At 41.5% G+C, this 23,841-nt stretch overlaps 2 protein-coding genes and 1 long non-coding RNA gene across 7 annotated transcripts in view; 1 reads left to right on the forward strand and 2 right to left on the reverse strand.

The window, feature by feature from the left end:
• Window positions 1-4,652, reverse strand: part of LOC307036825 — a 39,493-nt gene extending 34,841 nt beyond the window's left edge. Inside the window, exon 1 of one of the 2 annotated variants that reach the window (XR_013807478.1) lies at window positions 4,576-4,652. This is a non-coding gene — a long non-coding RNA (uncharacterized lncRNA). The remainder of the gene's footprint in view (window positions 1-4,575) is intronic. The other variant, XR_013807479.1, reaches the window with a different exon arrangement.
• LOC307036811 (beta-1,3-galactosyltransferase 2-like) overlaps window positions 29-23,841 on the reverse strand; it is a 30,035-nt gene continuing 6,222 nt past the window's right edge. The window contains exon 2 of one of the 2 annotated variants that reach the window (XM_079677421.1): window positions 29-3,205. In XM_079677421.1, coding sequence (XP_079533547.1) covers window positions 1,555-2,841 — 1,287 coding nt within the window. In that variant the 5' untranslated portion in view covers window positions 2,842-3,205 and the 3' untranslated portion in view covers window positions 29-1,554. Of the gene's footprint in view, window positions 3,206-18,291; window positions 18,593-23,841 lie in introns of those variants that run through there. The other variant, XR_013807472.1, reaches the window with a different exon arrangement.
• On the forward strand, window positions 5,689-22,566 carry LOC307036817 (uncharacterized protein). 3 transcript variants are annotated; one of them, XM_079677428.1, is made up of 8 exons: window positions 5,689-6,176; window positions 12,126-12,272; window positions 12,676-12,748; window positions 18,253-18,382; window positions 19,306-19,393; window positions 21,120-21,279; window positions 21,690-21,784; window positions 22,305-22,566. In XM_079677428.1, exons 2-8 carry the CDS (start codon window positions 12,153-12,155, stop codon window positions 22,392-22,394), a joined length of 756 nt encoding a protein of 251 aa, XP_079533554.1. In that variant the 5' UTR covers window positions 5,689-6,176; window positions 12,126-12,152; the 3' UTR covers window positions 22,395-22,566. The 3 variants fall into 3 exon arrangements, with proteins under 3 accessions (XP_079533554.1, XP_079533555.1, XP_079533553.1); XM_079677427.1 differs by lacking the exon at window positions 5,689-6,176 and adding an exon at window positions 11,249-11,844; XM_079677429.1 differs by lacking the exons at window positions 12,126-12,272; window positions 12,676-12,748 and having other exon boundaries at window positions 5,692-6,176.

Here is a 23,841-nt window from a genome sequence, read left to right on the forward strand (position 1 = left end):
CGGCACGTCCATTAACACTAGGACTGCCAGAGGTCGCTGTATACCTAAAACCGGCAACGGGTAACATTTACCCGCTATAGATTTTCAAGGTAAAATGTTATTTTATTTATCATACAGAACAGTGAGTTTTGATCGCACAGGGATGAAACTTATACCAATAGAATCTGTGGACTCTCAGCTTTTCATATGATATAGGTTGTGCAGATAGCGTGAAGTTTAAAATATCGCTAAGAGTGCTGATTTAAACACTTGGTGTTAGACTTGTGTTTTGTTTAGGTACACATCTCTCTATCTCTCTCTATCGATATATCTGTAATGTTCTGTTCTATGAACATATAATTGTCTACATAAATAGACGACGTGGACTACTCTCATTCCGAGTGTCCATCTTTATTCAACTGGCACGTAACCTGCACACATGCCTTACGTCCTCAACGTGAGCTCAGTCATCCAAGATCTTGTATTCTCCAAGATGTTACACTATCTATAACTATCTATCTGTCTATCTCTCTCTCTATCCATTTATCAATATATCTATCTATTTATCTCTCTCTCTCTCTCAATCTATCTCTCTATCTATAAGGAACCGCAGTAGACAAAAGGCGTTGCTATAGCAACACGTCATGTTTACGCTGCATTTTCTATGAGGTAAATATTACCCGCTGGCGGATATAGGTATAAATGGCATTTTTTTGGGCGATTTTTTCAATCGGACTTCATATTGACAATTGTTAACAACAGAGGGTGCTACATAACAAACTTTCAGGAAAAGTCACGGACTGGGAGACTTTAATATGTTATTGAACAAAAGTTACATACAATTAAAAAAAACAGCTGCGGGTAAAATGTACCCGTTTGCGGTTCTAGTGTTAATACAGATACAAATTTCATTATTCTGAGCCCCTACTCTCCCCATAACTGACGGCAACAAAAGTCCTACATTATTCAATTAAAATAAAGAAGTAAAAACAATAAGTGTGGCTTGATATTGAGTAAGAAAAAGGTTGATAAACGCTGTGAGAATGGATCTGCGGGTAGCATTCGCTCGCGATCTCAAGTCGTCTACAACATACGTTTAGGGAGCTATATAGAAGCCTATGGACATCCCGGAAAGTTCCAAATGTACGCTTAGCACCGCCCCCTTGCGTTGGAAAAAGCCGACACAGGGGACTTGACATAACGTCAACATAGGCCGACCTGGGAGTGAGGATGTGTTGACCACCTTTCTCTTGGCACCTGAATTAACCTCAACATCACCCTTGAGACAGCAGCAGCACGTTATGCTCCACACCACAGACAATCTTCCATTTTAGAAATAGCTCAACAGTTTTACAATACTTACAATTTTTTCCTCAAATTAAAAACATAGTGTGGATCATTGACTGTACACAATACCAAAAACAATGTGCTTTTCCCCATATAGTGTATAGTACTGAGTTCATATGCCCTCCAAGATTGTAGTGAGAGTGTGCTCATCTCCCTTTTTCTCTTGAGCGGGGGTTGTAATCACAGGATGCGTCAAGGAGGCCTCTCTCCGTGAAACTTTTGGTGTCTTTACCCGCTGTTCTTTTCCTTGGCCATGTTGACACAGACGTTGTGCTTGTTGCTCTGCAAGTGATTCCAGTACTTGATGAGTTCATTTGGCTGGAACTGATGGGACGTAATCAGGTGGCTGTACTTACAACTGGTGTAAGACACCCGCCAATTGTTGAAGAGGAACTCGTTGGGAGGAGGGGCCGGTTCGATGCGCAGCTTGGCCAGGCAGATCCCCACATAAACGTCCTCCAGGTACAGCCTTTGTATGCTCAGGGACGCCTGGTAGATCAGATCAGCCATGTCCCCTGAGAACACATACCCCGTGCCCGAGCAGAATATTGGATAACGCTCGCTTGGGTACAGCTCGGGCGGCATGTACCACTTGCTGTCCTTGTTTCGGTTTGGTGCATCGCTCCTCATCAGGTAGCCGGTGAAGTACCTCTGTTTTGGAGGCAGCTCGGGCTTAAGCAACTTTTGGATGAGATACTCGGTATTGACAAACATGTCGCTGTCTGTCTTCATCACGTAGGAGGCGTGTGGGCAATAGGTGGCCACCCAGTTCATGCCCATCAGCGTTTTGATGGTCAGGTTGTAGTAAGTGTCCTGATAGTCCTGTTGGATGATGTCGTGGTGAACAAGGCTCTCTTCCTCTATGCTGCTCTGCAGGTAGGTGTCTGAGCTCTTTCCAATGCCGAGCAGGAAAAGACGGACAAGCCCAAAGCACATTGAGTTGCTCTCATTCCCCCATGTCTGACGGATGGCATTACGGGCTTCGGCCTGTCCGGGTTCTGCAGTGATCAGGACGATGATGAAGGGTGTCCTGTCCCTGCACTTGAAAGGCTCGTTCAGGATGTAGCGGTAGGGCTGAGCACTGAGCCTCCCTCCCACACCCATCTCCTTCTGTAAACTGTTGTTGGTGCTCATGGAGTCCCCAAGTCCCATTACCCCCATCCTGGAACCCCCTCCGCCTCCTGCTGCTGCCTTCCCCGCAGCCCCATCTACCTGCTGAGAGCTGAGGTTGAGAAGAGTCTTTGGTGCCACATACCCTGTGTCCCTCCACAGGCTCCGCAGGGAGCTGCTCTGGTTGGCTTCGCCTTTGGGGCTGTGGAAGCCCCTGACAGTGTAGGCCAGCGGGTTTTCCCGGGGCCCGCTGCGTCCCGGAAGCCAATCCTGATGGCTGAAAAATAAGAAAAGGGTGAAGAGTAGAGCCAGCGAGAGGAGGCCGGTCACATGGGTCCTGAAGAGCGACCGCTTGACGGTCCAGGTCATCTTGATGGGACAGCAGTGCCGCCGTCTCCACTGCATGGTGCAGATCGGAGTCGCAGGAAGCTGCTGCTGCTGCTGCTCAAGAATGGGCGGCGGCGGCAGTGGCAGTCACTCAAAGTCACCTCAAACATGTGGTTGCCAACTATCAGAGGGTTATCTGAGCTGGCAGATGGGTTGGAGTGAGCCTCCTGGTGGAGTCAGGGGAACGTTTGAGCCCCCAAGTGCAGCTTGCAGCAGGGTTAAAAGAGCTCCTAATGGAGCAAGGAAAGCAATGTTTCTCTGGCCATGAAGGCTTCTCCCCTGCTCTTCTTTGGAACTGTAGACAAACACAAGGTCATGCCCGATGTCTCGTCTCCTTCAGGATATGATAAGGGTCACCTCCTCTGTGTTTGCTGTCTCTAATCTGAAAAGAGAAAAAAGGAACAGATACAAATGTTGGCATCGGTCTGAAAGAACCCTCAAATTGCTGGCACTGAGCCACATGTCAATGTCTGACTGTAGATGTGTTATTTATTATACTTGCGGGGAGAACCGAGCATATTTATTAATCATTTTATTTATGGTTTGTTTTGACAGAGACATTCTGAATTAATGTGGAGCTACACTGAACAAAAATATAAATGCAACACTTTTGTTTTTGCTCCCATTTTTCATGAGATGAACTCAAAGATCTAAAACATTTTCTACACACACAAAATAACCATTTCTCTCAAATATTGTTCACAAATCTGAAAAAATCTGTGATAGTGAGCACTTCTCCTTTGCCGAGATAATCCATCCCACCTCACAGGTGTGGCATATCAAGATGCTGATTAGACAGCATGATTATTGAACATGTGTGCCTTAGGCTGGCCACAGTAAAAGGCCACTCTGAAACGTGCAGTTTTTGGGGGTCTGTGGGGGTCCGAAAACCCTAGGGTTAAACCCTAACCCTAACCCTAACATGTCACCCATTCAGCATGTTTGGGATGCTCTGGATCGGCGTATACGACAGCGTGTTCCAGTTCCTGCCAATATCCAGCAACTTGGCACAGCCATTGAAGAGGAGTGGACCAACATTCCACAGGACACAATCAACAACCTGATCAACTCTATTTATTTATTTTTAAGTACAATTATGAAGTACTTAGTACCATGTTATGCTTCTTTCTACTTCTAACCCACTACAGTTCAGAGGTCAATGGTGTACTTTTACTCCACTACATGTAATTAATACCTTTAGTTACTTTACAGATTTGGATTCATGTGAAATGTGTTATATAATCAAGTCTTAAATCAGACTTTAGATGTTGACACAATTAGATCAAAACCATCCAACATTATATTTAAGCAGAGGTGGAAGAAGTACTCAGATCTCAAGTAAAAGTAGAAAAGTATTAGCAACAAAAAATATATTTAAAGTATCAAAAGTAAAAGTAGTCATTGTGCAGATTGGTCCATTTCAGAATAATAGATATGATGTGTTTTATAATGATTGATCATTAAAGTGTTCTTTCAAGCTGGTAAAGGTGCAGCTAGTGATATTGAGTGGCAATAGTCACCACACAAAGCGTTAATTAAATATATGTTTTGTTTCTCATGTGATTCAGACATTAGGCTGAGCTCGTTCTCTTAAAGGAGCGAAACAGAGGCACAGTTTGTGTTTGAACAACGTCAACTTGTTCTCTTATTTATTTTAATGTGTTGCCTGTTCTCTAAGAGGTTCAACAGGAGAGAGACAGGAAGCAGCAGTGAGAGACATTTCATTAATAAAGTAGAAACTTGTGTTCTTACCTGTAAATATTTGAGACTGCAGAGACCTCAGTGCTGACAGCTCTGTCTTCTGGATATCATGGTGAATAACAGGATACTTTCACCTTGGTGTTTCAACGAGGCTGTTTTGATGCTATAGCAGAAAGGTGTGATGTTTTCTGTTGTCTGAGCAGTATGTATATGCCCAGTGAATGAAACATGCAGTCTGCAGTAGGTGTGGTGCAGGCTATGACAGGAGGAGATAGTTCAGGAGAACAAGTCCTCTGACACACCCTGTAAACCAGTTTAAATTAAGTTCAACACGTATAGTTAAAGAATAAGAAGAATGATCAATGACCTGACAGCCAAATGATGAAACTCACAGTGACTGAAATAAATCAATATAGATATAACACTTTACAGATGTTACATGGGGGATGCATGGAGTCTCATTTAGTGACAATGACACACTTTTGTGAGACAGCTTTTGAGTTTGAGTCATGCAGATTAAAGAAAAACCACGGTCTTTTTTTTGAAGATATTACGATTTGTGTAACAGTTTATCAACAGAGCCAATGAAATGCAAAGTGCAAAGACTCGTCAGAAAAACGTTATTCTTCACCTGAGGGAATTCCTAACAGTTGCTCCATTTTAGAATAAAATAATGAAACTATTCATTTACTCAGAGAAGTGGAACATAATTGCTGCTGAAACTGTCCTGCAGATATCTCCCCTTACTGTCTACTATATCTTATTAGCATAGACATATGTAACCTACATTTACTCTGGTGGTTAGATGCTGAACTGCATTGAGTTATCTCAGTAGCTGCACTCCTGCAACGACAATATACAATCTAACAAGAGTAATCTCAAACATTTGGTTTAACAGTTTGTGGTCAGTCCTTTACTTGCTGTGAGGAAACGCTGAAACATGTGGAGACTGAACCTGAGGTTACCCTTCATCTGTTAAAGAGGAACATGTAAATATTGCCAGCTGCTCCCTCCTTTTAGAAAGTAAGGTTTCTCAGTAGTAAGACAAAAAGAAAGATACTCTCCTTTGTGTTGTGGTCGCGACTCGTGAGCATGATTCAGAGATTTATACCATATATTCCCTTTTCCTCTGCAGTTGTTCGTGGCTTAGAGGCGGATTTCCTTTATGTGTTGAGAAACGTCTCCTTCTTGTTAACTTTAAATAAAGTCTCTAAAAAGCCTCTTAGATCATTCTCTTCACAAATCTGAACACAGTTTTCCTGAGAAACTCAGACTTTTAGAGGTTCCCAAACTTTTTCTGTCAGCCCCCTTTGGGTAATTGGAAATATTGGAAATTGGAAACCTAAAACCACATTAAGCTGAGGGATGAAAGTTGGTAATTTAGTCCTCTTTATATCCACTAAAACCATTGCAAGGACTGAAAAAAGCTTGATACAATGCCACACTTATTTTTTATGTCTTAATGTGCCACGCTAATGTTGTGACTTTTAAGATACCAGGTAACGTTTTTCGACTTTTACTCAGCCTAAGGTACCTTAACAAGCTAGCTAGCCGACCTAAGCTAACATGCTACATTAGCCGACCAAAGCTACCACGTTGTGTGGAGAGCAGTCAATCTGAGCACAGTAAGAAACGAACACTATTGCTTGAGGGTGAGTAAGGAATATTATTGTTTTTTTTCTTTCTTCATAAATAACAATTTGGTGTTATTTGTATAGAACCTCTGTTGATGTGTTTTGTGCACACTGACTGTAGTAGGCTATATAGTGCAGCGCACATAAGCCTACATAGTATATGTGTACACCAGCGAGGTGCAGTCAGGGGAGGCAGAGCCTCACCTGTCAATACTCCAATGTAACGGAAAAACAACTAAAGAAAAACTAAATAGTAATAATAATAAAATGTCTCCACTGATCTGTTAAGCTTGGGTGCACATGAATCGCGTATGAACAATAAGTAAATCAGACTCGGTATTCTCTTCAGCATGTCTCCGGTAAGTTTATTCACAGACTGACAACAGTCAACGTAGTGACGTCACATTAGGACGTACCTTCATACAAGAACAGAATAACAGTGCGACTGCTACCGTAGTACACAGACTAAGGGCGTCATCAAATAATAATACTTAACACCCCCACTCGCTCTTAGCTTACTGGGTTACCTGAGAACAAAACAAAATAAGGCTTCTTTTTCTTTTACCTTAACTATGTTAACTCTTTGCCCTTCTAGGTGCCAAACATATCCTGAGCAAACCTCTTTAGCTTTATTTTGGTGGCTGGTTTTGTCATCACATCAGCGATCATTTGCTCAGTAGGACAGTATTCCAAAATTACCTTTCCACTATTTACAGTCTCCCTTATGAAATGGTACTTAATATCAATGTGCTTGCACCTTTGCCTGTTTACTGGGTTTCTGGCTAGTGCTATAGTACCTTGGTTGTCTTCGTACACCTTTGTTTGTGGATATTTGTATTTGTCTAAGTAGATGTATTCCTGTATGGCTGATGCTAAGGCCATGTACTCTGCCTCGCAGGTAGATAGTGCAACCGTAGGTTGTTTCCTTGCCTTCCATGAGATCAAGGAGCTTCCTTCACTGAGACTGGCACAATATCCTGATGTACTACGTCTGTCTGTTACGTCTGATGCCCAGTCAGCATCACTGTACACTCTCAGACCTAGTCTATCTGTGTCATTTCTCTTAAAGCATAACCCCTGTTCTGCTGTACCTTTAAGGTATCTGAACACATGTTTTACTGTGTTCCAGTGCTCTTCAGTTGGTTCAGCAAAGTGCTGAGATAGTTTACTGACCACAAAACATATATCTGGTCGAGTGCATGTGGACAAGTAGATTAAACTTCCTACTGCCTCCCTGTACTTTCTTGGCTCTTTAATGTTTTCAGCGTCTGCTGTGTATTCTAGTTTTGGCTCACATGGTGTGTCTCTGGACTTGCAATCCTGCATTTCAAATCTCTCCAGTATTTTGCTCACATATCTCTTTTGAGACATTTTGACTTGACCTTCTGTTTGCTCAAAATCTATACCTAAGAAATATTTCAACTTTCCCAGGTTTTTCATTTTGAACCTTTCAGTGAGCATCCCCTTTACACTTTCCAATACACCCTCGTTGCTGGCTGCTATAATGAGATCGTCAACCCATATTATTAGGATTACCTTTTCGCTGTGCTTTTCTCTTGTATACACACAGTGATCAGCGGGGTTTTGTACAAAACCATTTTCAGTCAAACATGTATGTAACATAGCATTCCAGTTTCTGCCTGACTGCTTTAAACCATAGAGAGATTTGTGCAACTTGCATACTAACTCTTCACCTGTTTTTGACTGTTTCTCATAACCTTCTGGTTGTGTCATATATATTTCACAATCAATGGGTGCATGTAAATAGGCTGTTTTAACATCCATTTGGTGTAAGATTAAGTTCTCCTGTGCTGCCTTTTGCATGAGTACTCTTACACTTGTCATATCAGCTGTGGGTGAGAATGTCTCATCATAGTCGATTCCTGGTTTCTGACTGTAGCCTTTAGCTACAAATCGCGCCTTGTACTTGTCTGACCCATCAATGTCACTCTTGAGTGGGTAGACCCATCTACCCCCCACTGCCCGTTTGCCTGGTGGCAATTGGGTGAGGTTGAAGGTCTCGTTCTCCTCCAGTGATCTCATCTCCTCGTTCATGGCATTTTTCCACTGCCTTGATTTGGGTGACGCTATGACGTCCTGGAAGGTTTGAGGAATGTCGCATACTGCTCTGTAACAAAAATCCATGCATGTTTGCAGTTTGTCCTCCGTATCGTCAGTCTCAAACTCCTGTAGGTGAGCTGGTCTCCTCCTGGTTCTGGGTGGGTTTTTTTCTGTTTGGAGTCTCGGTGACTTTACCCGGCTGTGTACGTTCAGTCTGTTCAGGTAAAGTCCCAGAAGCACCACTTTGAGTATCTTGACCTGGCACATTTCCCACATCACATTCATCAACAACATTTTCATCGCTGTCCTTGACCCTGGGATGTACATCACTATCACCATATTCATTGTATGACTCTGGTGTTTGTGTTTCCTTTTCTTTATCCCCCTTTGTTGTGAATTTTACCAATCTGTGCTTTTGGACCCTCTCTGTGTCTGGATAATACACCAGGTAAGCTGGGCTATTTTTATCATAGCCTATGAAAACACCTTGCTCACACCTAGGGTCGAGCTTTCCCTTCTCTTGTTTGTAAGCAAAACACACTGACCCAAATTTCTGAAGTTTGGATATATTTGGTTCTTTGCCTGTGAACAGCTCGTATGGCGTTTTCTTTGTGCGCCTACTGTAACACCTGTTCCTTACATAAGCTGCTGTCTGTATGGCGTAGTTCCATAGTTTATTTGGTAACTTGCTTTCTATCAGTAAGCATCTGCCCATATCATAGAGAGTTCGCCAACCTCTCTCTACTGTACCATTTTGGTGGGGTGAATAGGGTGCAGACGTCTCGTGTCTAATCCTATTTTTGGTTAACAGTGCCTGGAAGTCTCGGCTTGTAAACTCAGTGCCGTTATCTGAACGGATACACTTAACTTCTCCGTAAGGTGCTATGTCTGCTAAGAACCTTTCTGTGGCCTGCACTGTATCACTCTTGGACCTTAGAAAATACACAAAAATAGTACCAGAGTAGTCGTCTGTAAAAGACTGTGTATATCTGTGCCCTTCTATGCTTGGTGTTGACATGGGACCGGCTAAGTCTGTGTGGACTAGTTCTAAGGGCATCTTAGCCTTTTTGTCTGGCTCCCTATTTCTCGTTTGGGTGAACTTGCCCTGTGTACACACTTCACACAACTGAGCTGGTTTGACTGCACTTCCTCTTATCTCCATGCCTTTCACTACACCTTGTAAATTTTGTACATCTTCGTAATTGCAATGACCCAAAATTTCATGCCAAGTTTGCATGTCGTGACACCCTTTACATTGGTCAACATTCCCCTCAACAGTTGGTAAGTAATACAAATTTACACTTTCATGGATGTCAAACCTGCTGCCGTCTTTGGTAACCATGTGACTGTCCCCTTTCTTGAAGGTGATTGTCGCCCCTCCGTTTGTTGCTCTTGCCACCGAAAAGATGTCATGTGGGTATGAGGGCATGTACAGTGCATCCCGTAGCTGTGCTCTGTGTTGTCGTCCGGCGTCGTCTAATAGACATATCACCGCCGTTCCTCTTCTCTGTGCTGTTCCATTGCACTTGGTCCCGTCAGCTAACTCCACTGAATGAGACTCGGGCTGGAATGAATCGTCGAAGCTTTTAAACTTTCCGATGTCGTTCACGATGTGGGATGTCGCTCCTGCGTCCACCATGATGCCTTTCATCTTCACGTTGTCTGGTGGTTTCCCGCTCTTTGTGTGCTTGGCCTTGAAGAGATGGTCTTGGTCGCCATTCTGTTCCTCTGCGACTTTTCTGGCACCATCTTCTCCCCCCTTTTTCTTACAGAGTGATTCATCGTGTGTATTCCTTTTGCAGTAACCGCACCACACTTTTCGAAAACATTTTCTTGATATGTGTCCTTTTATTCCACACTTGTAGCACGTCACATTGGCATCTTCATCTCTTCTGTTGCTAGCGTGCGTCTTGGTGCCTCGGCCTTGCCTTGCACATGTTTTCATCACATTATCTGTGGATTCTGCTGTGTTCATTTTCTCCGACTCTTCATAGACCCTTAATCTTCTTCTAAAGTCTGTGAACGTAACGTTATCTTCGTTCTGTGTTACATGGACGGCGAATGGCTTGAAGGAGTCTGGTAACCCATTTAGTATCATGGCTATGGTCAGTCCATCACTCATGGTCTCGCCTGCATCTCTCAGGGCTGTAATCACGTTCTCTGCCCTTATCATGTAGTCGGTAACACTCTCGTTGTCTGCCATGTGCAGCCTCGTTAACGACGTGTATAAGTTTATTATCCTCGGCTTGCTTTTCCCTGAATAATGTTCTTTCAGTATTTTCAGAGCCTTCCTGCCGTCATCTGCGGCCTCATGTCTTATTAGCGACAGGCTCTTATCATCTATCAGCCTTATTAGCTCAGCATAGCAATCAGCATTCTTCCTTCTATCTGCATCTAGCTGTTCTTGATCAGCACCGGTGGGCTCATGTAAGATAGTCTCTTTTAGCCTCAGAGTATGTAAGCAGCCTAGGAATCTTGTTTCCCAAAGGTCATACTTATCTTCACATCCTTTGAATAAGAGCTGCGGTGCCAGGAGACCTGTTGCTCTGCTTGCCATTTTTGCGCGCCAACTTTACCGCGAGGGCTACTAGCTTGCTAATATACTTCACTTGCTAAGCTAGCTTGTTAGCTTAATTGGCTAACGCGTAATACGTCGCGTAACACTTCTTCCGATAATCTAACTCACTTATCTCCAAGTCGGTTTGTGTCCAACTCTGCCTGGGCCCATAACCTGTTAAGCTTGGGTGCACATGAATCGCGTATGAACAATAAGTAAATCAGACTCGGTATTCTCTTCAGCATGTCTCCGGTAAGTTTATTCACAGACTGACAACAGTCAACGTAGTGACGTCACATTAGGACGTACCTTCATACAAGAACAGAATAACAGTGCGACTGCTACCGTAGTACACAGACTAAGGGCGTCATCAAATAATAATACTTAACATGATCTATGATGTAAGTGTGATTTATGTATGATTCCAATCGCTTTTTAAAGTCAAAATCAGCAAATTTGCCGAGCTCCGCTACAACTACGGGCAGCGATGAGAAGTGAGGCAGGGACGAGCTCTGCCTCTCGTAAGCCCATAGTAACTTGCTGGAGCACGGGCACTAATTTAGCGCGGGCACTTATTTTTGAGCGCGCTCAAGCCAGTTACTGTGGGGTGAGGTGAGGCACAGATGAGCTCTACCTCACCTCAGAAATCAGAATGCGTCACCCCACAGAAACTGTCTGGAAAGCGGGCACTAAGCTCATGCCTGTTACCATCTCACTGTAGGTCACCAATGTAATGTTTGTAGATCCCTTTATTAAATGTATCCTCGCCATCCATAGTCTCTAAATAACTTATTTAACGTATATATGATATTTAGGCTCGGCTCGCTGCTCTCATCATATAACGGCAATGAAAAAAGCAGCAGGAGAGGCAGCCATAACCTCTGCCGCACTGAAGGGGGCGCACGTGAGCCCACAGGTTCTTGTTGCTACTGTTATTCTACGCAGAGACGGTAGACACAAACAACAAACTAGACTTTTGAAACTACAGGAAGATAAGGAGGACTTTTACAAAAAACAAATAGAGATTGTTGTCCAGAAGGAGAGCATGGACTTAATCTTCAAGTCAAGGTAAGACCACAATTGTAATGAAAATGGGATCTTACTAAGAAAGAACAATCCAATATTTGTATTTTGGGTATCCTTTTGTTGAACGGTCTGTTTAAAATGAATCGAAGCATCAGACTAAAAAAGCTTTTGAAAATAACAGAATATTTTGATTAAGGTCAAAATATAATATTTGTAAATCTGACTCTGAAAGAGTCAGTGCCTCACCAGCCACGAACCTCACCGCACGTCACTGGTGTACACTAATATTTGAAGATTTAATTCTGGTTTTATTTGTCTTTTAGATCCAGGATGAGTTTCAGAGAATTACAATGGTGCAGCTAGATTCAAAGTTCATGTCCAAGCTGGATGAACACACTCCCAGGCTTCTGAAACGTTTCCACTCCAAGGGAGGCAGCATTGGCTTAAAGTTGCATGCTATTCTTCTCATGGTATGTTATAATGACAATAATGTTTGCTACCTGTTTATTTTTGAGAATTTTTGAAATGTTTTGTGTTAGAAATTAAAATCAATGTTTTAATGGCACGATGTAGCTTAAAGGAGATCTATCATGCTATATTTAAATATATATGTATATAAATATATTTATACATTTTATTTTTCAAAATACCAAACAGATCATTTTTTAGCCATGCCTCGTTTCGCTCATTTTCGCTCTATTCCAAGTCTGTCTTTGAAAATTCTGAGCAGCAGCTGACCACGCCCCCCTGCAGAAGAGGGGGGCTTGAGCCGGCGAGAGTCACGATACTATGTTTGCTGTGATTACGAGTGTGGAATAAACATGTCATCTCAGAGCAATGCATGTGTTCAAGCATATTATCAATTTGATCCAGAAACTGACCCTGAAGCAGCGGAGGTTTTGGTGGAGGTGCAAACATCTCGGTTGCAGCAGGACGTTTCTGAATGGTTAGTTGACAAGCTGTTCTCCCTATTTATTTTACTCTGTTTGTTGCGATGCTTGCTACTTATTCCGTTCATATTTTGGCTAATTAGCAAGAATGCAATGTGTACAGTTTGTAACTTAGAGTTTGACCCAGCAATAAGTCTCTGAAAGGCGGGGAAAAGTTGTGTGGATAGAGGCAGAGCGCAGCGGCAGGCAGGCAACCCCCCCCCCCCCCCCCCCCCCCCCCCACAGAGAGCGCACCCAGAGGACAGGCTGTGTCACCTCACTTTGTAACCCAGGAAAGTAGCAGGAATCCTGAGTGTTAAAAGTGCATTAAACTGTTTTAATCCGACAGCCGCTGATGTGCACGGAAGTCTGTCCGTTTCGTTAACATTTGAATAGCCAAATGGACGGAAATCCGTCCTAAAGTATATGCGAATGAGAGGTTTGGCAATGCACGTGGCTCATTCCCCTGATAGGTGGAGAGTTGACCAATAAGCGGAGCACCTCTTTGTGTAGAAAAGTGTTGAAATCTGGATCCGTTTTTTTCAGATCCGTTGCAGCCCCTTTTTTAGAGATTTGGTTAAGGAGGAAAATAGAGAGGGTTGTGTTTACTGACACTTGGTGAGTTCCCTGGAACACCGGGGACACATATTCATGTATAAAAGACGTACAAAGGTGCATTTGGCATGATAGGTCCCCTTTAAACATACCGTCGGTTCAAATGCTGTCTTATACTGAAAAACCAGAAGTTCTTAGCCACAATGTCTGATGTAAAGCTTTTATTCTGAAAAACCTTCATCTCCGGTTAGCATTTAGCATGTGGCTAATATTCCTTTCCCTATAGAGGTGAATTTCGAAGTGAAATGACATGGAGTGATGCACACCGAAACCTACTGATTGTCCCAGCTAGCGGGGAACGTTCTCACAACTTTGGCTAATGTTACCTATTGGCAGTGGTCAAGTTGTAAAAAAAAGCCAGGGGGGATGGTGGATCTGCATGCCCCCCCCCCCCCCCCCCCCAGAGATTAAAAACAAAAACTAACCTGCAATTCAGGGTAGTTGAGTAGACTGGATATATGTTTGGTGCTGACTTCCTTAAGGGCCCTTAATTTGATCTGATGACAGCGCATTTGGTGGGAGACCAACGTTGTACCCTTTTGATTAGTGTTTAAGCACAAAGATAATTATTATATTCTATTACTGTAAAACAACTTGCATGCTATGGATATATTACGTGTCAGATACTCCTGTCATTGATCTTGACCAAGGCACCTCAGAATTAGAGTTGGTCCCATGGCTACCACTGCTCCTACATAGTTAGGGTAAATGCAGAGGACACATTTTCCCACTGGGTGCAAGTGCAACTTCAACTTCAACTTCACACTCACAATACCTATAAATCTACTGGGAATTCATCCATTAAATGTTGAAACAAAACCTCACAAAATATTGAACATGAATCCTCTCTAGTCAAGTCCATTTTAATTCAAGTGCAAGAACATGGATTAAACAAATATACTATTTACAAAATCTGAAAATAATACATATAATATGATATACAAATACAAATAAACAGTTTTATTCAATGGCTACCAACCCAATTCTCCCCTATACTGTAGTATCTCATAGGATCTTCCAAAGAGTTTCATAATCATGTTTTTTAATGACAACTTTCCGGGCTCTTGCTCTCAGATCATTAGCCAAGCTATGACTTTGAAGCCAAGACTTGACATAAACTTCTGGTTTGAACATTTGTAGTGGAGGGCCAACACACTTGATGAAAAGCAAGGCTGACATACTTTTTACCTCTAGCGTGCTTCTAGTTGTGGTTAAAATGTTCATCTGACTGAACCCACGCTCACACTCAGCTGTGGAGATGACCAGTGTGTTCACTGCTTGAAGGAGGGGTCTTAGCTCTTCTGGTGCTTGTGGTGTCATTTCATCAACAGTTTTGAGTTTCACCATATCAACATATTCCCTCATTCCTCTCTGAATTTGTCTGCCATCATCAAGCTTGAAAAAGGAGCAGAGTTCCTGTATTTCCTTTTCGGCATAACGAACACCACACACATCTGGCCAGTTTGATGGCTGCAGCACTTTGACATTGTCAAGAAAGCTCTGGTACTCTTCTTTGCTTCTCTGTTTTCCAGGCAGTGATCCCATTCTTGTCTCAATTTTAGCAGCCAAAGCATGAAAAAAATGTTGGTGGTTTATTTCTCTGCTGTGTCTTAAATTATTTGTTAGTTTGAATAGCTTCAAACCGATTGCAGTCTGAGCCACTTCTGCCGCTGGTCCAGGCTGCTCTGCCATGGACTTCAACACACGGACCTGCCGACTGAGTATTGCTACAGCCTTGGGGAGTGTCATGTTTCTGTCTTGAAGAGAGAGAGAGAATTCAGACAACTCTTCTAAAGCATCATACATGATTCCAAGATTGTGCACAAAGGTGACATTAGAAAGGCGATCTATTAAACCACTGAACATGCATTTCTCTGTTGAACTTCTTTTAGGATCAACTGAGGCATTGGAAAAGTGCTTGTGGATTGCAGGGTACTGCTGCCATACAGCTTTAATGGTCCTGTAACTGGATGCCACCCATCTAGTGCTGAGAATTCTCCCTATGTTCAGACACTGTAAAGCCAGTTCCTCACAACATTCAGTGAGCTCACGGCGTTTTTTGGCCGATGCATGATAGAGACTGTACACTTTGTCAAAGAAAAACTGGAAGTCATTCATCCCTACAGTTTCTTCAACAGCATCTCCAACACTCAGCTCAAGACGGTGGTTCATGCAGTGCCACACCATTACGTTTGGAAACTTTTCTACGATTTTGGTTGCAACACCTGCTTTACTTCCAAGCATTACAGAAGCTCCATCTGATGCAAAGCAAACAAAGCGTTCACTCAGAATAGCTTCAGAGAAGCCATGATGTGACAGATTTTTCATTAGAGCTTGATAGATTTCACCTGCATTGGTAGCAGAAAGCTCAACTAGATCCAAGATGAATGTTAGGGGCTCTTCACTCATCCCTAAGCTCGCTCTAATATAAATGATCAATACTGATTTTTTACTGTCAGTTGTAGCTTCATCTATCATAACAGAAAGTTTTGTTCCACTTTGAAGGACCTTTCCAACTACTCTCTTTCGCATTTCATTTGCTATGTGTTGGCTGATTGTTGCACAGGAATAGTCTGAATGTAAAGTTCTTCCCATGTCTAGTCCATTCAAGACTTGCAGATCAATATCGGACGGTAGATCTGTGAAAGGCCTTCCAGATTTCACAATCTTGTAAACTGTACGAAATACCCTATCAGTAGTTAAGAAGTGATCCCTTTGCATTTCAGAAGTCAATGTTTCCAATGTCTTTTCTTTTGCTTTTTCCATGGTTTTCTCAGCTGCTTGGTGATAGTCTGACATTTGATGCTTGTGTATTTTCTTACGAAGAGACTGCAGCTGTGCTGCTCGGTTTGTACCATAGACTGTAACCTTAACGTTGGACCACTCCTGAGCAATATGCAACTGGCTGCTCCCACCTGTACTTGGCCCAACCACTTTCATTTTCTGGCAGGTTAGGCAGCCAAGTTTTTTGCTTTGACATATTAGCCATGGATAATACTTTTTTTTCTCCCTGAACTTGGTAGATGTCCAGCATTCAGGGATATCTTGCTCATTATCTCCCTGGTTATTTTGGTCAGAATCATCGACACTATCTCGCCCTGCTTCTGCCTCCTCCTCTCTTCTTTTTTCTACCACAAAAACATAAAATCTATGTTAAAACCCCACTTGGTAAGATACATTTCCCCTCTTCGAAAAAGAAAAGTGTCTATTTAGAAATATCAAACCTGTTCCTTCTCCAGCTCTAGTCTCCTCTGCTCTAGTCTCCTCTGCTCTAGTCTCCTCTGCTCTTGTCTCCTCTGCTCTAGTCTCCTCTGCTCTCCTTCCTGCTTCCTCGCCATGATTATCCTCTATATGAAGAAAACAACGGCATTATGGTTTTGTTAGAATGACCAGACAGTGAAGTAGGCCTACTGTCAAGTTGTGGTTTTTTTTCATATAAAATAAGAGCGATGACATTCAACCACCAGAAGCCGCTATCACACGATTCGGAGGCATGCATCACATTTAAAGCTTTTTAAGTAATACATTTTGGTCGCTCACAGTGACTAAAGGTGCAATTTTCACACTTAATTTATATTATATGATCTCACTAAAATGAATGGAAAGCTTATCAAACAAAGTGCTTAAATCACTAGTGGATACATGATCATCAAATTGATACACAAAATCAGCCTAAAGATCCTCCAGGAAACTTCATTCAAGAGGGTTCTTTCGGAACCAGTTTTCATACTGAAGAATCCCAAACTTGGACTATCTACCATCCTTAACTGAACTTCACCGGCTGTTTCAGGAACCGTCAACGACACCTGTTCTTCTCTGTGTTCTTCTGCCCCTGTCGTCTCTGCTTGTACACTAGCTTGCTCTGCCTCATCCTAAATTACATTAAATTTTTTCCCCCGACTGAACATGTCTAGGCTAGTTAAGTGTGTTGCTTATGCGGTCGCCTAAGCAGTAAAGAGCTGTGGGAAACCCTGCGAGATATTCCATGTGAAAAAGAAATCAAATCTGACATTAACTTTGTGAATATAAGAAAGGTCTAACCTGACGTTGGTTACTATAGCAGCTAGTACTAGCTGCCTGGCGTTAGGCTAGTTAACAAGAAAAAAAACGTAAGCTCCCAAACTATAACTCTGTTGTTATCGCCTCTGTCCAGAGATTACACATTTGGTGACATATCAAAAGTATTCTTGACTTACCTTCAGTGGTACTTTTTGTCCTCTTAAAGCCGAAGTAGTCCCTCAGGTCAAGCTGTCCTTGTCGCTTACTAGCCATGATGCTTGCACAGGCTGCGATGCTATCGTTGACGCTGACTGACTTGACATCAATTTCGTGATCGTGATATGTGCACGAGCCCCTCGTCAACAGTATTTTAGCGGCTAAAATAATGTGGACGAGGGGCACGTGACGTGCACATATAAAATGTAGAATGTTGAAAATTAAACATTGGCAATATTTCCACATTAATTGATCAAATAACAGGGGATGGGAAGGGGGGATGGCCGTTTCATAAGGGGGATGGTTTTGACCATTTTAATACCAAGACCATCCCCCCCCATCCCCCCTCAACTCGACTACTGCCTATTGGTACTAATCAGGTTTTAAAGAAACGTTTTAATCTGATGTTCAAAGAACCTTTTTAGGATGTTTATTTTTTCAAATAATGTTCTTATAAGGTTTAAGGTTAACTAACACATAACGTTTTAACTGCAACATTCAAAGGATGTTTTGAGGATGTTATTGAGGCCTGAGATGACAGAAAGGGTTTTATAGAATGTTCCTTTAATGTGATATGTTAACAAAGGTGGAACTTTTTGCCTCCAACATTCTAAGGATGTGTTTTGGACGTTGTTGGGGTAACACATTAAAAATGTTCTTTTATAGAACTTTCCCTCAATGTTTGTCACAGCCTTAAGGAGAACCCAAATGCAGCACTCGAGAAACCAAGGAGAATTGGTAATAAACTTTATTGGACATTCCACTGGATCTGAGGAATACCAACCGAGCAGTTTAAAGCACCGGAGGACAGCAGGCAGAAGGTGAGTCGGGGACAGGCAGAAGGTGAGTCAGGGACAGGCAGAAGGTGAGTCAGGGACAGGCAGAGAGTCAGGGAGTAAGCGAGGCGGTCAGCGTAGATACAGGCAGGGTCGGATAACAGGCCAGAGAGGATAGTCGAGGGACAGTCAGGATCAGGGAACAGGCAGAGCAGGCAGATCGGGGACAGGCAGGGTCGGAACCGGGTAGGCAATCTAGTATCAGACACGGGAAAGACAAGCATGAGGCAAAGTACAATCTGGCAAAGAGTGTGTGTAAGGTGCGGGTTTAAATACTGGCAGAAGCTAATGGGTGCAGAAGAGAAAGAGAGTGAGCTAACGAGTGGGTGTGGAAAACAGGTGAGACAGGTGAATGGAAAACTACTGGTGACTGATGGAGCAGAATATGACAATGTTACATAATAACAAATGAAGAACATTCTCCAAGCAACATTCTGAAAATGTTTTCAGGAGGTTTATTCTTTTTTATAAATGTTCAAGTGACGGCATCCATACATTCATCTTGCTGCTTAGAAATTATGTATCTATATTTATCTAATATATCACATTTGAATAACTTCCGTATAGACTGTTATTGCACTATTGAAGAATCTAAAATAAAAATCATATTCTGGATTTGTTTACACTTTTTTTGTTAACTAGATAATTCCTATGTGTTCTTTCATAGTTTTGATGTCTTCAGTATTAATCTACAATGTAGAACAACTTTTCAATAAACACAAACCATTGAATGAGAAGGTGTGTGCAAACCTTTGACTGGTAGTGTCTATATATACATATTAACTTTAGTGAAATTAAGATGGAAAATGTCGGATTTTTGGTCAGTTTTAATGGGTTTAAGGGCGAAGGGTAGTTGGAGCGCTGTCATTGGTTCCACTGATGTGTCAATCTCATACACCATATCATAGAGAGAGAGCACAATGTCCTGCCCACACCAGAGGAGAATTCATTTCTACCACATGGACAGGACTACAAAGCAACTTGTGCTACATAAAGGTAAGATAATGATGTAACTCAAATTATTTACAGTAAATTAAACATTCAGAAATAAGGCAAATTGACATTTACCACATCTCATTATTTTAATTCTGCCATTATTTTAAGGACATTTTCTTTGTGAATGCCATGCAAACAAAAGATAACATTTAAAGAGCAACTTGCAGGTTAGAGACCCCAGTGAATACATTTGTTGGAAAATTATGTAAACACTACTTCCATATAAAAGACCACCCGTGTGTGACGTCACATGAACGTATGAATAAACATGGATCACAAATCACAATGCTAATTTTGACACAGAAGAGGTTGAAAATGTATATTTGTATGCATATGACGGACCACAACCTTATAATTATGAGCCTGCTAGACCATGATAATATAGTGACGTTACTGGCAGGACTGTTGATACTGATCCATAACAGAAACTAATGCGCAAGGATCAGCCGTATCTCGCTTTACCTAATGCAACGCCACACTACGTACAGTGCTGTTTACCGGAGGGGAGAGAGAGAGCAGCGAAGGGGGGAGAGAGAGGAGCGAAGGGGGGGAGAGAGATGTAAAACGGTTTCCTGATAAACGTTTTGTTTGATAGGCTTCAGCTGTGGAGTGTATGTGCTGCAGGGAGGTGGAGGTGCACCTCGCACAACGCACCCAGGAACGAAATCTAGCTCCGGTCCTTTTCCTGTTAGGGAAACTGTGCACTCGATGTCCTGACAGGCTGGAGTCTGTGCAACTTGCACAAACTCCAGCTCACCATGATTACAAATGGTGAAATGCAATGTAAAATGACCGAAAAAATACCAGCTCACTAAATCACAACCGCTCAAACCAACTACAAACTACTACCGCGGATTGGGCAGAGAAGGAGTCCGAGAAAGTTGCTCCCCCATGTGACGTAATATGACGCGTTTGACTTATGACGTTTTTAAAAAAGAAGTTTTTAAGCAGAGCTCAAAACGGCTCCTTTCCCTCTGAATTCCTGCCCTTATGTCTTGTAAAACATATCAAATCCTGCATTAGCTTTTTTAATTGTAATTTCCAGGCAAGGTTAAGCATAAATCTAGTAAAAAAAAAAACCTGCAAGTTGCTCTTTAAATAATTGTGTCATCAAAATAATTAAAGACAAGTTAAATAAACTAAAACCTAGTTATAATTCTGCCCTCTGAGCCGCAGTGTTCCTCATGAATTGGCCTTCGCGAAAAGTAAACTTTTGAGTTTGAGTTTTGTGTAATTAATGTGATACGCCATAAGTGTCAGCTAACTCGATTTCAAGTTATGTGTTACTCGGCTGGGTCTGGGTATACAACTACTGGCCTGATTCTTATTTTACACCTTGTCCCAATTGCATCCATGTGTCCTGGCTGCATGGGATTGCAATCTGCTGGAGGTTGTCTTTTATTATGATTTGGGAAATAGACAAAATTGGTGAGTAATAGGGAAGAGACGACACAACAACACAATTCCAAGTATCCACTGATGCTTCGGAGAAAGATGTCACATAGCTTGCTACGCCTGCAACCTCATTGATTATAATGGACGCATTCAGTTATTTTGGTTAACACACTCACTACATTTGCTGTTAGGACAAGGTGTTAGAAAATACTACGGATTAATTTGATCTTCTCTTAGTTGAACAAAAGGAACAAGGAGGGAACAGAAAATCACTGTAATATGAGCCTTATCCTATAAGATCATACATTTTCTGTATTTTTTCTCTTTTCAGATTAATTTTCTTTTTCTCTTGGGAGGTAAAACTCCAGGTGACTCAGTGAGGAGGATTATGAGACAAATTGGGACAAATGGCCTGTGGGCCAACTACAGTTTAAAGGGTCGCAAGGGGAAGAAGAAGTTTGAGGACCTGGCTACGTATCCGGTCATAGTCCGTAAGTTTGTTTTTAATGTTTCTAGTGATCTCACAACAATCTTTTGACCCAACAAAGACCTTATTGTTATTATAGAACTTTAAGAGATGTGTGGGTTGATCTTCAAATATTCAAACTACTACGCTACAACTACTAATTCATTGAAATAATTATATTAATCAGCTACTTCAAGCATTGCTTTATATACAGCTACTGCTTGAGGTATTTCCACTGCTGCTTCAAGTATTTCAAATGATTGCTTCCGCAAACTTTAACTACTCCCTCAATATCTTAAAGTCTTTCTTCAGTTACATCGAGTACTGCTTTAAATACGTTCAACTTTTCAAGCTGAAGCAAGCACACACATTTTCTTCAGAAAATGTTGCCTTTTCCAATTCTTTTTTTTTGTCTTTGTCTTTCTTTATCTTCAGAGGCCTGTAGCAAGAACCACCCCAACATACAAAAAAAGACTGTGGAAGACTGTGTGGCAGACACATTCAAATATGCTCCCCACAGAGGGACTCAGGTCAGTGTTAAGCATTTGTTTGAAAACTATGTTAAATGTCATAAATATATATTATGCACATGTCTCTATTGTCATATTGATAGAATAACATTTAGAAAACCAAATAGGTTTATTTTTGTATTTTTTCATGTCAAAAGCCACTTTTAGTCGCCAGGAATATCGCCGAATAACGTTGATACTCTCCTCCAGCAGCCGAGTTGTTGCATTTGTATAATGGCCGCATGAGCGCATTGAGACAATAAATAGGACGTATACAAACGAATTTGCATGCCAATATTCACTCACATGCACTTATGATCGCACTAAAGTATGTAGGCCCACAGTATTCATAATATCATATTTGTAAAATATCAGAAAGAGGTTGTGTCTCGTATGCAGTTTATAATTGTTAGATATGCTATCTGGCTGTGTGTGGTTTGTGAGGGCTGCGTATAAACAGTTTCCGCTGTTTAAAAAAGAAAAAAAATTCTATTAAATCAGAAATGATTCTCATTTGAATTAAAAAAATGTCATAATGCAGGTTGAAGGCGGATCATCCGTCCATCTGCCAGAGGAAATTGCAGCAGCACCTGAGGGGAGCCCCAAGCTGTTGTCACAGTCCGTCATCTGAATAGATCAAGATTAACGATGACATTTTTGTTTTTTCCTTTGAAACGTTTGTGAGGCAGCATTTGTTTTTATGTTTATCATGCACTGAACATTGTACTGATGCTTTCAACTGCGTCATGTTAATATTATGTTAACTGAAATTGCTGAGTTCGCACAATGAATAAATGAATGAAAAAAAGTAATTATGTTGAATACTTTTTAAGATTGATGTATTATCATCCTTTTACATGTGTTAATAGTCAAATTCCAAAAGTGAAGTAAATTATCAAAAATAATACTAGTGCCCTGCTAGCAGGGAATGTTCTCACAACTTTGGCTAACGTTACCTAGAGGTTCTAATAATGTTTTAAAGAAAGGTTTTAATCTGATGCTCAAAGAACCTTTTGAGGATGTCTAATATTTCAAATAATGTTCCTCTGAGGTTAAAGGTTAACTAATACATACTGTAACGTTTTGCCTGCAACATTCTGAGGATGTGTTTTGGAACACATTACAGATGTTCTTTTATAAAACATTCCCTCAATGTTACATGATAACTAAAGAAGAACATTTTGAAAGCAACATTTGGATAATGTTTTCAGGAGGTTATTATTTTTTTATGAAATGTTCCTGTGATGTGAAATATTAACAGGGTCATGGTCAACGTCAGATTTATTTGTAGTGCGCTTTAAAAAACAAACTTGCTGCATTTGTTTGAAAAGGATGTTTAAAAGAAATCTGATGTCACCACATTTTCGTTTTTAGAAAAAAACAAGCACGTAATTCATGATATTGCATGTTTGCGTAGGCATGTCTGAGTTCCCAGCTAGACATTGTTGGTTCTAAAAACATTCTGAGAATGTTACCATTCATTGTTCTAGGAATGGTTTCATCAAGAAGTTTTATTTTGGTTCCTAGAATGTACTTCTGAAAGGTAGGATAACGTACTCTAAAAACATTCTTAAAATGTTTGGTGATAACATTGTTCGAACATTATACCCCAAGTGTTTTTGTTGTTTATGCACATATCTCTATTGTCATATGGATCGAATAACACTTAGAAAACCAAAGACAGACCTATAGAAGAACGGACCGACTATCACTGCCCGTCCCTGAAACCCCTGTTAGTGGGTTAGTGCCCCCCCCCCACCTGTCTGCTGGTCTGCTCTACATGGCTGGGAGCAATCTCCAATCAACCACACCTGCAACCTGCTCATCAGCCACACTATGAAAACATTCCCTGCCGGATTGTTGCCGTGAATGGTTTGTTGCGTGTCGCTCTAGCTTTTTACCAGCATATTCTTTGACCAACCCGGTATCAAGGCAAGACGTGAACATGTGCATTTAGCTGATGCTTTTGTCCAAAGCGAATAACTTTGAAAGAAGTACAAAGTGAAGTTATTTGACGATACGAACGTCCCTACATTAACATATATTTACATAACTTCAGCTGCAATTCAGCTAAACTT

The sequence above is a fragment of the Notothenia rossii genome (genome assembly GCF_949606895.1).
Source record: "Notothenia rossii genome assembly, chromosome: 4".
Taxonomy (NCBI): domain Eukaryota; kingdom Metazoa; phylum Chordata; class Actinopteri; order Perciformes; family Nototheniidae; genus Notothenia; species Notothenia rossii.